At 39.7% G+C, this 14,999-nt stretch overlaps 1 protein-coding gene across 6 annotated transcripts in view; it reads right to left on the bottom strand.

Annotated features, from left to right (window-relative positions):
- The window catches only part of Patj (PATJ crumbs cell polarity complex component), a 304,043-nt gene that overhangs the window by 168,873 nt on the left and 120,171 nt on the right, over positions 1 to 14,999 (bottom strand). For all 6 annotated transcript variants that reach the window (XM_048351444.1, XM_048351442.1, XM_048351445.1 and 3 more), the window contains one exon: positions 7,477 to 7,576. In XM_048351444.1, the coding sequence (XP_048207401.1) occupies positions 7,477 to 7,576 (100 nt within the window). The remainder of the gene's footprint in view (positions 1 to 7,476; positions 7,577 to 14,999) is intronic.

Here is a 14,999-nt window from a genome sequence, read left to right as displayed (position 1 = left end):
TGTTAAGGGAAGTTTTAAGGGAAAATAGTCACTATGGAGAAATCACTAGAAAAACAACTGAAGTTTATTAAAAGTCTGAGGAAATACTACACCCCCCACTCCCCTCCAGTAGCATGCAAGCTTGTCTCAGCTACAGTTGCTATTAGAACCATCTGTCTGTTACATCCCAATCCTCTAAACTTTGTAAATTGTGGAATAAGTCATCTATGCACATCACTGCATCAAGAGTAACATTTAAAAAAAAAGTCAACATATCAGGCACTGGCAGCTCATGCCTAGCTATGCAGGAGGTTGAATGGAATTTGAGGATCAAGGTTAAAAGCTATCACAGGCAACAAAGTCTCTAATTAACCACCAAAAAGCTAGAAGTGGAGTTATGGCTCAAGTGTTAGAGTGCTAGCCTTGAGTAAAAAGCCCAGGGACAGTGCCCAGGCCCCGAGTTCAAGTCCTTGGACCAGTGGGCATGCAAGCACAGACACACACACACACACACACACACACACACACACACACACACACACACACTCAAGAATACCAAAACATCGGACTGGGAATATGGCCCAGTGGTAAAGTACCTGCCTCGTATACATGAAGCCCTGGGTTCGATTCCTCAGTACCACATATATAGAAAAAGCCGGATGTGGCACTGTGGCTCAAGTGGTAGAGTCTAGCCTTGAACAAAAAGAAGCCAGGGACAGTGCTCAGGCCCTGAGTTCAAGCTCCAGGACTGGCAAAAAACAAAACAAAACAAGAATACCAAAACATCAAGATACATTGTACCTATAAACTGATATGGTAAAACGAAACACCCTTTGTACAACTACTTAAAAGATAATTTAGAAGCACTAGTGGATAATAGAAATACATTTAAAAAAGAATACCAGAACACAACTTAAACAGTACTTAAAATAGTTCAATAATACATTTTTAAATTTATAGTTATCATCAAAACTCCAAATCACATCAAGGCCTGAACTTTGGTAGTTTCCAGAACCTTACTGTATTATTCATTTATTTTTTAGGATTTATTGTCAAGATGATGTAAGAGGGGTTACAGTTACATGCTTAAGGTAGTGAATACACATACATTTCTTGTCATACTTGTTATCCCCTTTCTCATTTTTCTGAATTATCTGAACTAGGGAAGGGAAGGGGAACATCAAAATGGTGAGACATAAGATAAAAGGGCAAACCAATGCAATAGGAATACTCACAAGACAATATGTTGAAAATTAACTATATAACCGGGGAAGAGGGCTGAGTTGGGGGGAGGGAAGGTGAGAGAAAAATGAGGGAGGGGGTAACAAGTATGACAAGAAATGTACTCACTACCTTATGTATGTAACTCCTCTGTACATCTCTTCGACAATCAAATTAAATTTTAAAAAAGATGTTCCCTAATTTGAGTTAATTCTAATTCTGAAGGGTCCATAAAAAGTTGGTAACTGTGTAGAATATGAGAAAATAGTCTATATAAACTAAAAAAAAATCCTTATTATTCTTTGACAAAGGATTAACAACAGGAAGAGCAAATCATTTGTTTATTCTGTAAGATGAACAGGGAAATGGTGCTGGCCCATTAGAAGTGTGGGCTCTTCATTCTCTAAGGGCTTGGCAATCATTGCTGCTGATTGTAGTGACATCTATTGGTGAGGAAGAGATCAACTGCAGAGTCTACAATGGAAGAAGAAAGAATTTCCAACCCCTACAAGCTCAGTTGCTCAATAAACCTTTGCTTATCATGAGTTTCTTCATAATAAAAAAGCCAAGAGCCTATGTGCCTCTGATCACATAAAATAATATTTATCAAAATGAATTCTAGGAGCTGAAACAAGAGGGTTTTTTTTCCTTAATTAAAAAAAAAAAAGGACAAAGAGCTGGCACTGGTGGCTCACTCATCTAAGCCTAGCTACTTAGGAGGCCGAGATCTGAGGATCACAGTTCAAAACCAGCCCAAGCCAAAAAGTCTGTAAGACTCTTTTTTTTTTTTCCAGTCCTCTGGGCCTTGGACTCAGGGCCTGAGCACTGTCCCTGGCTTCTTTTTGCTCAAGGCTAGCACTCTGCCACTTGAGCCACAGCGCCACTTCTGGCTGTTTTCTGAGGAATCGAACCCAGGGCTTCATGTATACGAGGCAAACACTCTTGCCACTAAGGCCATATTCCCAGCCCCTCTGTAAGACTCTTACCTCCAATAAACTACTGAGAAAAGACCAGAAAAGGCACTGTGGCTCAAATGGTAGAGCACTAGCCTTGAGCAAAAGAATCTTAGGGACAGCTCCAAGGCCCTGAGTTTAAGCCCTATGACTGACCAGAAAAAAAAAAAAAAAAAGCAAAGAGAACTGGGAGGAACTGGAAATTACTGGAAGGGGATGATGTAAATGGGGCTCTATATATCTAGTGAGACCTGGGGCCAGACCTGCCTGGATGATACCTAACTTTGTGGTTTGGGGAAAATGAATTACTTTAAGTTTTAAAATCTTCAACTGTAAACTTAGACAAACCAAATGAGCTGTACAGTTCTCAAATTCCCTTATTGTTGAGAAAGACATTCATATACTTTAATTACCTTCTTTAAAGTGCTTTGCCATATGAAGCCAGGTGCCAGTGGCATATATTTACAATCCTCACTATGTGGGAGGCTGAGATTAGAAAGAGCAAGGCTGGGAAGAAAAGGTCAAGAGAATCTTTCTCCAACAGGAACTGGGTATGGCAGAGACTGCTGGTTTTCCTAGCTACTATAAGAAGCCTATTTGAGGTTGGATGACAGTGCAGGTGTGCACCCAGGTAGAAGTGAGATGAATATTGAAAGTAGCCAACACAAAAACAGGTCTGGTGACATGGCTCAGCAGGAAAGCACTTACTTCCCTAGCAGAGGCAAAGCCGAGAGTTCAAATTGCCCTCCTCCTTCCATTCAGATCTTTAAGTTTTAACTATGCCTTACAAATGTGGTTACTCAATGTATAATACCAACTTTGAAATGACTTAAACAGATGTAAGTAAAACTGTACATTACCAATGCACAAGCCAGCAATTTTTAGTAAATTTATAGTTTTTGAATATTCCTATAATCTCCCAATTCCTTCTAGCCAGATCCCAATGCTTGCCCCAGGCTGCTTTCTATTACCAAATATTTGTTGTTTTTCAATGGGTATTTTAGAGAAATGGAATCATACTGAATATACTGAACATACTGATGAACAGACATGTTCATCAGGATTCCTTTCCATGGCATGGTGAGTACTTTCAAGGGTTAGTTCCTTTTTCTTGCTGCATCCACAACATTTTGCCTTGAAGTTTACGTGCTGATGGGCATTTGACTTAATTCACAGGGTTTGGTCACTATGAAGGGTGCTGCTCTAAAAGTCCTGGAGTGTATGTATATGAACATGTATTTTCACTTCTCTTGGGTAAAAGAGGAAGTAGAATTGCCAGTCTGTATAGTAATCCCATATGATATTGAACATTTTTAGAATCTACAACTTGCTTTCCAAGGTGGCAGTATATTTTATATCTCCACTAGACCAGTTATGCTATCTAGGTTTTTTGTTTTGGGCTTGTTGTTCTTGGTATCTTTCCTTGGGCTTGAACTCGGGGCCTGGGTGCTGCCTCTGAGCTTTTTGTGTTCAAGGCTAATGTTCTACCACTTGAACTGTAGCTCCACTTCTAGCCATTTTGGTGATTAATTGGAGTAAGAGCCTCATGGACTTTTCTGCCCAGACTGGCTTTTAGTTGCAATTCTCAGATCTCAGTCTCCACTGAGTAGCTGGGATTATAGGCATGAGCCACTTAGCACACACCATTTGGTTTGTTATAATTAAAGTCATTTTAGTAAGCCTGTAGTGTTTTATTTATTTATTTATCTATCTATCTATCTATTTATTTATTTATTTACCAGTCCTGGGGTTTGGGACTCAGGGCCTGAGCAATGTTCTGGCTTCTTTTTCCTCAAGGCTAGCACTCTAGCTCTTAAGCCACAGAGACACTTCTGTCTTTTTCTATAAATGTGATACTGAGGAATCAAACCCAGGGCTTCATGTATGCAAGGCAAGCATTCTACCACTAGGCCACATTCCCAGCCCAGCCTATAGTGTTTTATTTTGCATTTCCTTGGTAACTAATAGCATTAAGCACCATTTAATGTCCTTATTAACCATCACATGCCATTCCAAGTTTTTAACCCATTTAAAAAAAGTGGATTGCTTTCTTATTATTGAGCTAAAATGAAAAACAACAACAAAAAAAAAACCCACAACTTTTCTTTCTTTTTTTTAATCTGAGACCAAAATACAAACTTAGTACCTGATGCTTTTGCTCATTAGCTAGCACTCTCCCAACTAAGCAAAGCTTCCAATGTCCCCCAAACACTTTTTTCCCTTCCAAATAAGCATGTATTATTATATGGAAATCAAGCGGCTGACGTTGGAAGAAGTTCTTTCTTAAACTTTTCTCTTTCTAAATTATTTGCTCATATTCTTCTGTAACTTTTTCCAAGTTAAAAACAACAACATATAAGGCATCCTAATCATTTCACCACTGACTTTAGAATTTGGCCAGACTCCACTATTTGTGTTTGGCCTCTGTTAGCTTTAAGACTGGAAAGTTAGTGGGATTGTCAGGCCTGTCTGATTGAGGTGCACTGGGCAGGTGATGGAAATGCATGTGGGCACGGGTGGCTGATGGACTGCCTCAACTGGCACTAGTGATGTAGAGCAGGGGTGAAAGGTCGCCCTGAGACAGGTGGTTGGTGCATTCAGTTTCATCTGTAAATGAAGAACAATACAGACTTGCTGTAAGAGTAAACACCAAGATTAACAATGAGGTTAGCAGCTCTGCTTTGAGCTCTTAAAGTCCATTTGGAAATTCCATTTAAGTTTCCAGCGAGGCAGAAGTGGCTCATGCCCATAATCCTAGCTACTTAGGAGGCTGAGACCTAAAGATCATGGTTTAAAGACAGCCTGGGCAGAAAAAAAAATCTGTGAGATTCTTATCTTCAATTAACCCTGAAAAGCCAGAAGTGGAAATGTGGCTCAAGTGGTGGAGCAGAAAAGCTCAGTAACAGTGTGATGCCCAGTTTAAGCCTCAGGACTGACACATGCACAGACACACATGCATGTGCATACGTACAAAGTTCCTTTAAAAGTTTCTTTAAAACTTTTCCTGTGTGTTCATCCTACATAAGAACAAAGTCAAAATGAAATGTCAGCCCTACAACATCAAAATTCCATGGCAGGGAAAATTAAGCACATCATTGATAATGCGCTATGAAAATTCATCCTGACTCCACAGGAAAAGGGGAATTCAGTGGACAGTGCAGCTGGAGATGAAGGGCAAAGGTGAGATCTGGCTTTGGTGGCTTTTTGGCGGGTAGAAATGAGATAGTAACAATCTTGCACAACCCTACCGTGGAGTTGCAGAACTTAAGTCTCTTTCATTTTAGGATAAAATTATCGTATATTCCTTAGTTTCTTTTCCATATTGGGGATGGAAGCCAAGCTCTGACATATGCCAATCATAAAGCACATATCTCTGCTTCTAGTTTGTGTGTGTGTGTTTATTTTTTTTCCAGAATTATATTCTACAGTGACAATATTTGGCACACAATAAAGAATTTTGTATCACTGATAACAATAATAAAGTAGTAGCAAGCCTTCCTACATCACTACATGGGCCACTTCCTACATCGTTGTGTGTGCCTGTGTAAGTGTGTGCACATGCATGTGTGCATGTGTGTGTGTGTTGGTAGAATTTGAGCCTAAAATCTGCAGGTGCTAGGAAAGCACTCCAAGCACCGAGCCTCCCATATGATTTCTAGAATACTTTACTCTCTCTAAGGTCTCACAGCAACCCTGTGAAGGGTTTATCCCCACCTTACAAACAAGGATGCTTTAGGAAAGAGACATAACTTGGCCAGGTCAATGGCTAGAAAAGTTTGTGGGCTACCTGGCCCTGGTGTGCACACTTTCATACACACACATGTAGATTCCCAGGCCAGTGGATTTCTCAGCATGTACCACTGAAAGCTGGATTATTAAGTCAAAAGCTGTGCATACTGACATTGCTCATGGGGCCGGGTGTGGCTCAGTATTAGTCTTGCAAAACAGGTACGAGGCCTTGGGCTTTACCTCAGCACCATAAAAATGGGGGGAAAATGAAATGTTGCCAATAGGAGGATCTTCAAAATGAGAGAGATGAATTCTCGTTCCCACAAACAGTATATAAAACTTGGTGAAATTTTTGAACCACTCCCTGGTTTTGTTCCAACTACTGCAGAAACAAAACAACAAAAGCCAATCAGCAAACAAACCAAAGAACACTGAGAAATTATGAAAATAATACAAAGTGCTCCATCATCACAAAGTACACATCAAACTTGTATAAAGTCAACATGATTGTGATAGTTGCACTTATTTTAATGTGATTTATAACCTTGTATTTAGAAAACACAAAGCTAGCCTAATAATTACTGATTAGTAAGAGCTATCATGCCTGTCAAAAAGTTATGTGATACACGAAGGGCCTACTGCTTTATTTTAATGCTGGGGACAACCCAATGAAGTAGATATGATTATTAATACTCTTGTCAGGGAAGATGTCATACAAATGGTCATGCTCTAAAAAATGATGGAACCAGAATTTGAACTCTTCTCATTTCTATATTAATATCCTTTACTGTATTGTAGGCAATGAAAATTTCTTTACAAAAACATACATATTCAGATATACATTTCATGTATCAGAAAACTCGCCCCTTTAAAATGTGTGTCAGTGGTTTTCGATATTTTCACAAATTGTACAAGAATCAGCAATGTCTTCTTTTAGAAGACTTTCATCACGCATACCCCCAAGGAAATCCCATATGCACTAGCAATCAAGGTAATACTACATACAACACAGCATAAGAGAAATTTTTTTAAATCTCCTACTAAAGTATGATGTAGGCAGGAGTGAGATTTCATTGTTATAACCTCTTTGAACAATTAGCAAATAGTTTAATAAAATAAATACCATAAAACTGAAAAAAAATCTCCATTTAGTACAAGTATAAATGAGTATTTGATTCAGTAGTACATAGGAAACTGTTTACATGAGTTAAATATGACTTGGTAGGTTTCCTGTAATTTTACCTTAGCAGCATCTATGCCCAACTCAGATTACTATGGGTCAAGTTCTAAAGACTTGTTGGCAGTTTTTAAATTTCAGAGCCCAAATTAGGGAGTATTATAGGTAAACACTGTATAGCACAGATTCTTTCAGAATGCACCCCCCCCACCCCCTCCACCCCCGGCCAGCTGGAAAGCTAGAAAAGCTGGCTTATGTGATATAAACCACAGGAGCTTCAAAGATAGATGTTCCTTTTCTAATCTTTGCTCAAGCACCGTTTTGCAGAAGCACAGCTGTCTGCATGATCATTTACAACAGTAGTGACAGCATCATTTAAGAAGTCCCGGTCTCCAGGAAACAACGAAAAGGACTCACTGTCGGTCACCGCAGAGTCTTCCTCACTCACATCACTGTCCGAGGACGGAGCTCGGTAAGGAGGCGGCAGTTTCATGGGAGGGGGGGCTGTTCCTTGGCTCTAAAGATGCAAAATTTGAGAGGATAGTTAATTGTGGCTGTGTGACCCTCTTCTTCAGTAACAGAAAGCATCAAAGGATAATTGGGAAATAGTTTGATAACCAATTTCATTGTAATTCAAGGACTGCAAAAGAAACAGAATGTATTCCCTAATGCTCACGCTATTGTATGAACGTGACTGGAGAATGGAAGCACAGCAATGCAGAAAAAAGATGGCAAAGCCCAGCATTGTTGAAAGCTGCTGCCCTGCCTAGAAAAAGCATTTTCTTTACATTGTGCAACTTCATCTTCTTTGTTGCTAACAAAGAAGTGGGACTCTGACACTTCCAAAAAAATCCAAAAGGAAAAAAAGAATCCCATAGTATAAATTCTTAAGTTTCTTCAATTTTTCCTCAATGTTATAGATTACATTCCTTAAAAAAAAAAAAAGAAACGAAATGTCAAGATTTTCTAACTGAAAAAGTATTCATCTATAATTTAGAGACGGTCAACACATTTTCAATGTTTTAAATGAGAAAAATCTGTATGATGAATAATTCGCAAAAGTATGCTTTCCATTTGCATGCCAAATGATACATCACATCAATATTTGATTCATGCAGATACTTAAAAGAGAACAAAATTCTATGAGTAGATTACCTTCCCAGAACAGAGACATTTTCTTGAGCATGGAGAAAAATAAAACATGTCAAACTTTACGAAGATGGAAGCTGCTAAAAAGACTAGAAGCTGATATACCCAAGCCATCCACAAATACCCAGCTAACTGGATTAAGATGTGCTTTGCCACAGGACTTGCGTAAAGTACATTCAATTGTGCTTTCAATGACAAAACCACTAATAGCAGAGATACTTCGTAAGTGGATACTGGCGGTCTATGACTGAGAGAAGGCACAAGATAAATTCTTCCAAAGTACAAAACACTATTGGGGATTCATAAAAGAAAACACACATTATTAAAAGGAAAAAACAAAGCAAAACAAAGCAAAACAAAACAAAAACAACCACACACAGCCAGGAGCCAGTGGCTCACACCTGTAATTCTAGCTATTCAGAGGCTGAGAGTAGCACAGTTCAAAGCAAGCCAATAAATTAGCAAAACAGCATACTGGAGACATGGTTTAAGTGGTAGAGGATTAACTGTGAGTGGAAAAAAGCTGAGTGGGATTGAGAGGCCTTGAGTTCAAGCCCTGGTACTAGCAAAAAAAAAAAAAAAAAAAAGAAAGGAGAGGGGAAGGGGAGAGATGAGAGAAGCGAAAGGAGGAGAGGAGAAACATCTAAATTTTTCTAATCATAGTAATATATGTGTGTGTATGTATATGTATTTTTTTCCAGAAACTCCAAAATCATTAAAATTCAAGAATGATTAATAGATGGTATCAAATACAAAATGCTTATTAAGCATTAGAGAACACAGGTGTATGATTGGCTCTTTTTTGTGGTATTAGGATTTGAACTCAAGATCCTGTACTTGTAGGACAAGGCCTCTAGCACCTGGGCCACACCCTCATTCCCTTATGCACTGATTATTTTTCAGATAGGGGCTCACATTTTTGCCCAGGCCAGCCTGGACTGAGACCCTCTTGTTTATGACTCCCACGTAACTGGAATGACAAGTGTGTGGCACCATATCTAGCTTTTCATTGCTTGCGATGGGGTCCCAGCCTTCCAGGCTGGGCTTGAACTGTAATCTTGCATATCTCTGCCTCTTGAGCAGCTGGTGCTACAAACAGGAGCTACTTTTTTTTTTTTCAAATTTTTATTATCAAACTGATGTACAGAGAGGTTACAGTTTCATACATTAGGCATTGGATACATTTCTTGTACTGTTTGTTACCTTGTCCCTCATGCCCCCTCCCTCCTCCCTCCTCCCCCTTTGCGGGAGCTACTTCTAAGCCACTTCACACAACTCTTTTAATTGTTTTTAGGTGTTAACTTATTTTTTATTTTTAATAACTTACATTATTTTATTTCTTTATATTACACAGGGAGGGATTTCATAGTTATATTTCTACACGTTTACAATATAGTCCAATCAATCTCAGATACCACTATCACTCTTTGACTCCCCTTGCCTTTGTTCACAAAATAATTTCAGCAGGTTTCTATTTTCATAATTGTAAACAATTTACTTCAGTCATATGCATACTCTTTTAGCCTCCTTGTTAACCCTGTACACTGTTCACTTTTTCTGTGTGCATGTAAATGGTCCTGGGCTTGAACTCAAGGCCTGGGTACTGGCCCTGAGATGTTTTTTGCTCTACTACTTGAACAAATTGGAGATAAGAGTCTCATGAACTTTCCTGCTGGGGCTGACTTTGAACCACAATCCTCTTATCTCAGTCTTCGAAGTATCTAGGATGACAAGAATGAGCCACCAGCACCCCTTACTTGTTCCTTTTTAAATTTAGGTTTAGGGCTGGGAATATGGCCTAGTGGCAAGAGTGCTTGCCTCATATACATGAAGTCCTGGGTTCGATTCCCCAGCACCACATATACAGAAAATGGCCAGAAGTGGCGCTGTGGCTCAAGTGGCAGAGTGAAAAAGAAGCCAGGGACAGTGCTCAGGCCCTGAGTCCAAGGCCCAGGACTGTCTATAAATAAATAAATAAATAAATTTAGGTTTAAAGAAAATTCTAAAAAAAAAAGAAAAGAAAATTTTAAGTGAATTAAAGATGAACGTAAAATGGATTCTTTTTTTTTTTTTTTTTTTTGGCCAGTCCTGGGCCTTGAACTCAGGGCCTGAGCACTGTCCCTGGCTTCTTCCCACTCAAGGCTAGCACTCTGCCACTTGAGCCACAGCGCCACTTCTGGCCGTTTTCTGTATATGTGGTGCTGGGGAATTGAACCTAGGGCCTCGTGTATCCGAGGCAGGCACTCTTGCCACTAGGCTATATCCCCAACCCAAAATGGATTCTTTTTAAAAATATTAAATTTACTGGATGTTAGACATAGTGATCATAAGTAGGGTATCTGTGTGTTTTTTTCATTTTGTTTTTTTTTTCTTATTTATTGCCAAAGTGGTATACACAGAGGTTACAGTTTCATACGTTAGGCATTGGATACATTTCTTGTACTGTTTGTTACCTCCTCCCTCATTCCCCCCTCCCCTTCCCCTCTCCCCCCATGAATTGTTCAATTGGTTTACACCAAACAACTTTGCAAGTATTGCTTTTGTAGTCGTTTGTCTTTTTGTCCTGTGTCTCTCGATTTTGGTATTCCCTTTCACTTTCCTAGTTCTGATACCAGTATATACAGGTTCCAATGTACTCAGATACGATACAGTGATAGTGCAGGTATACCAGAGGAAGGGGATACAAGAGGATCATCAACAATAGAAGCTACGGTTTCACGTGGCATGTTGAAAGTAATTACAACAGTGATATATCACTCATTTCCATTACATAAAGTTCATTTCACTTAGCATTATCTTATGCATTCATAGGGGCATAATTAGGCTCTTGTGTTCCTCTGCTGTGACTAGCCTAAACCTGTGCTAATTATTCCCTATGAGGGAGACCATAGAGTCCATGTTCTTTGGGTCTTGCTCACTTCACTTAGTATAATTTTTTCCAAGTCCTTCCTGTAAAATGGATTCTTTGCAAATACATTTTTCTCAGAATAAGGTTGTTCTTGGTCAAAGACAGTACATAGAATGAGGACCCTTGTGGGGAGGAAGGATGAGAGCGTGATGGAAGAGTGAGTCTGGTATATTTAACCATCCATATAAGTATCACAATGAAATCTCTTTTGCAACTAATATAGGCTAATAAAAAATTTAAAGACAAGATATTTGGGTATAATTGATGTCTTCTAATATTTGTTACCTCTCTTAATATGTTTTACAGCTCTTAATATTACCTCTTCATATATTAATAGCATTATAAACATGTTTAAGGGAAATTTGCAAACTGATTTGATGACTTCTATCAGTACTTTTGAAACAGGCAAGTATCACCTTATGTCGCAACATGGGTTGCTGGGTACCTAGAGGGTCTTTCTGCTGCACGTGAGTAAAGGGGGAAAGAGGAAAGACTCTTTCCAAGTTCAGGGATACATAATGAGGCTGCTGTACCATCCCCATGAGGATAGAGAACAAGCAAGCTCAGTCGTAGGCACATAGCAGGTCATCTTCTTCGAGTATTTGCCAAGTGACTGAACAACTGTTCGCCCCCTCCTGTTTTTTAAGATTCCCTGATAGGCAAAGTTGTAGGAAACCAGTAATGGGAACAATTCTAATCACCAGCTCTGCATGTTAACTGTGTCTGGTTGAGATGCTCATGATTTCAGTCTTACAGCAAAGATTACAGTTTTCTTTTTTCCCCTGGAAGACATTAACTAGTTTTGTGTCTAAATTTGAACCTTAAAGCCTCCTTTCTTTCAGCAGTTACAAATACTTCATTCTCTTCAATTCTCCTTAACACGATTTCCATCTTATTGATGCCCTCTTTAATGGGCAAATAAATACCTGGCACCTGCATATTTGGCATATTTTACCAGTCGTGTTTTATTTCTTCTTAACTTCCACTTGGATAGTTTGGGAATTCTCATGGAGATGCTCAAGCAAATTCACCTTCTAGAGCAAATTAGACTATAAAATGTTTCAGACACATAATTCATGAGCTATTTAAGCCTGTTTACATGATTTCTTGGCTCCCATAGTAAGTCCCAACTGATAAGAGAATTTGCCTTTTTTACTGATCTATATTTAAAAAAAAAATTCTAATCCTATGTTTTTGTTGTTTTGTTTTTGCTGGTCGTAGAGCTTGACCAGGGCCTGGGCACTGACCCTGAGCTTCTTTTGTCTTTTTTTTTTTTTTTTTTGCCAGTCCTGGGCCTTGAACTCAGGGCCTGAGCACCATTCCTGGCTTCTTTTTGCTCAAGGCTAGCACTCTGCCACTTGAGCCACAGTGCCACTTCTGGCCATTTTCAATATATGTGGAACCCAGGGCTTCATGTATACTAACGCTCTTGCCACTAGGCCATATTCCCAGCCCCCCTGAGCTTCTTTTTATTATTATTATTATTAATTAAATTTTGTTGACAAGGTATTGTGCAAAAGGAGTACAGTTACATAATAGGGCAGTGAATACATTTCTTGTGATATCTTACACCCTCGTTTTGTTTTTTTCCCTTCCCTAGCTCAGGTAGCTTCTTTTGATCAAAGCTAGTGCTCTACCACTTGAGCCACAGCTCTACTTCCAGCTTTTCTGGTCATTTATTGGAGATAAGAGTCTCATGGACTTCTCTACCTGGGCTGGCTTTGAACCATGATCCTCATATCTCAGCCTTCCGAGTAGCTACGATTACGGATGTGAGCCACTGATGCCTGGCTAATTCTACATATCTGCTTCTGCTACTAGGTCAAGACTGGTCTTCACTTGGGCTGTAACTTATTCCTTGCTGGAAGACTCGCCACTGGGGCTTGGTTTTGTGATGTGGTAATCTGCTGGCATTTGTGGGAATGATGAAGGTCCATTTTGTGCTGGCTTTCCAGAGACTTGCTCTTCTTTGGTTGAGAAGGAACAGAATGTCTCCTCAGCCTCTTGTGCGGGGCCCGTGTATACTGGAGCATGCTACCTTGGATCTCTTGAGAAGAGCCACCCTTGGACCAACAGATAAATGGCTTTTTGCATTTCTGTGCCTGCATTTACCAAATGGTTAAAGCTCTCAGCCAGAAGCTAAAAAGATTTCTGAGTATATGTAGTTAAGTGAAGTCCTTACCTCACATATAAATATAAACTGTCTTCCTACCTCCTGTAAATTAATAAATTAGATGAGAATCTCTTGAAATGAACAAACTCTGATGAGCACACAGAGTCTAATTTTAAATCTAATAATCCCATTTTAAAAAAAAACAACAGTGCAACAAAATAACCTATAATACTTTAAATGTGCCAGTCTATTAAAAAAAAACAAACTCTTTTCTTCACAGAAACCACCAAGAAGCATTTTTTTAACTTAAGAATCCAGACATCCAGACTCACACTATTAAACTGATGTAATAACTTTCATTTAGACAGCTACACTTCTCCCTGGTCTTGTTTCTGCTGTAGGTTATAAAACAAAAATGCAGAAGTCTATGAAAACATGTACACCAATGCCTCATGAGTCTCATATGCCGGCGTGGTTTGCACACGCGCAACTTGTTTGAACATCACAATGGCTTACGTATTCACCCAGATATTTCCAGCCACTGCACAGGCCTGGCACGAGGTGGACGTCTGCAGGCAGAGCCTGCTGTTCCTTGTTGCTGGGAGGGAGGAGTCATCAGCGTGCTCACAGTACCATACCTAAGAGCCACCAGGAGGCTCACAGGGTGCTCAGATCTTTGTAAAATATTTTCCCATGTTTCCTTGGAGACCAACAGCCTGGCATACCCACATTTTACACTAGAAACCAACTTTACTGAGGTGCAACTGACAGGCAGCAAACCATACGCATTCGAAATAGAGAGTCCCTGATTTACAAGGGTTCAACTTGACCATGGTGCAAAGACAGTCTACAATTTGAAGTCTGGTATTTCCCAAGGTAACTGATAGGTAGCCCAACACTCCACAGATGTAGGCAGGGGCAGCAAGCTGCTCTCAGCCAGCCCTCAGATCAGAAACACCACTGACCCGGTAGGATATGTGGTGCTACTATGTCTCAGTGGCTGCTTGGCAAGGGGTAGTAAATGCATTTTCCACTTAGGGATTTTCAACAAGGATGGGACTGCAGAGCTAATCCCATCATGAGGCAAAGAATAGCTGCATATCTCTCAAAGGTATGCATTTTGATAAATTTAACCATCTGCATTGCTGATTACAGGGAGACACTTTCATCAAATGAGACTTCAAAAGAAAAGCAAAGATGACTTACAGTTGAGGACTACTTCTCCAGCAACAAGTTTTCCAGCTGTGAAAAGTATCCATAGAATACATGAAATAATACTGAAGAAAAACGTGGAATGAAGCCAAGCACTAAGGCTCACAACTGTAACCCTTACTACTCAGGAGGCTGAGATGACACGGTTCGAAGTCAGTCCAGGCAGGAAAGTCTGCGAGACTCTTATCGACAATTAAGCTGTAAAAAGCTGGAGGTGCAGCTGTGACTCAGGTGGTAGAGCACTAGCCTTGGGCAAAAAAGCTCAGGGATAGTACTTAGGTCCTGAGTTCAAGCTCCATTTTCCCAGCACGTGCACACAGACACATTAAAATAGTGGCACACAATTGGAATTCATATGTACAATCAAGATAATGATCATATCCATCATCCCTGAAGGTTTGTCGTGTATCTTTCAAACCCCTCCCTTGCAGCCCTTTTTCCTGGCATCCCCATTCCTAGGAACTGTTGATTTGTTCTTTTGCATTACAGATTGAATTTTCTGGACTTTTACATAAATCATACAATAGCTACTCTTTTTTTTCTTCAAAGGGCTATTAA

The sequence above is a fragment of the Perognathus longimembris genome, chromosome 7 (assembly GCF_023159225.1).
Source record: "Perognathus longimembris pacificus isolate PPM17 chromosome 7, ASM2315922v1, whole genome shotgun sequence".
Lineage (NCBI taxonomy): Eukaryota > Metazoa > Chordata > Mammalia > Rodentia > Heteromyidae > Perognathus > Perognathus longimembris.
Note: the sequence above shows the minus strand (reverse complement) of the source record. Positions and strands in the feature narration are given on the sequence as shown.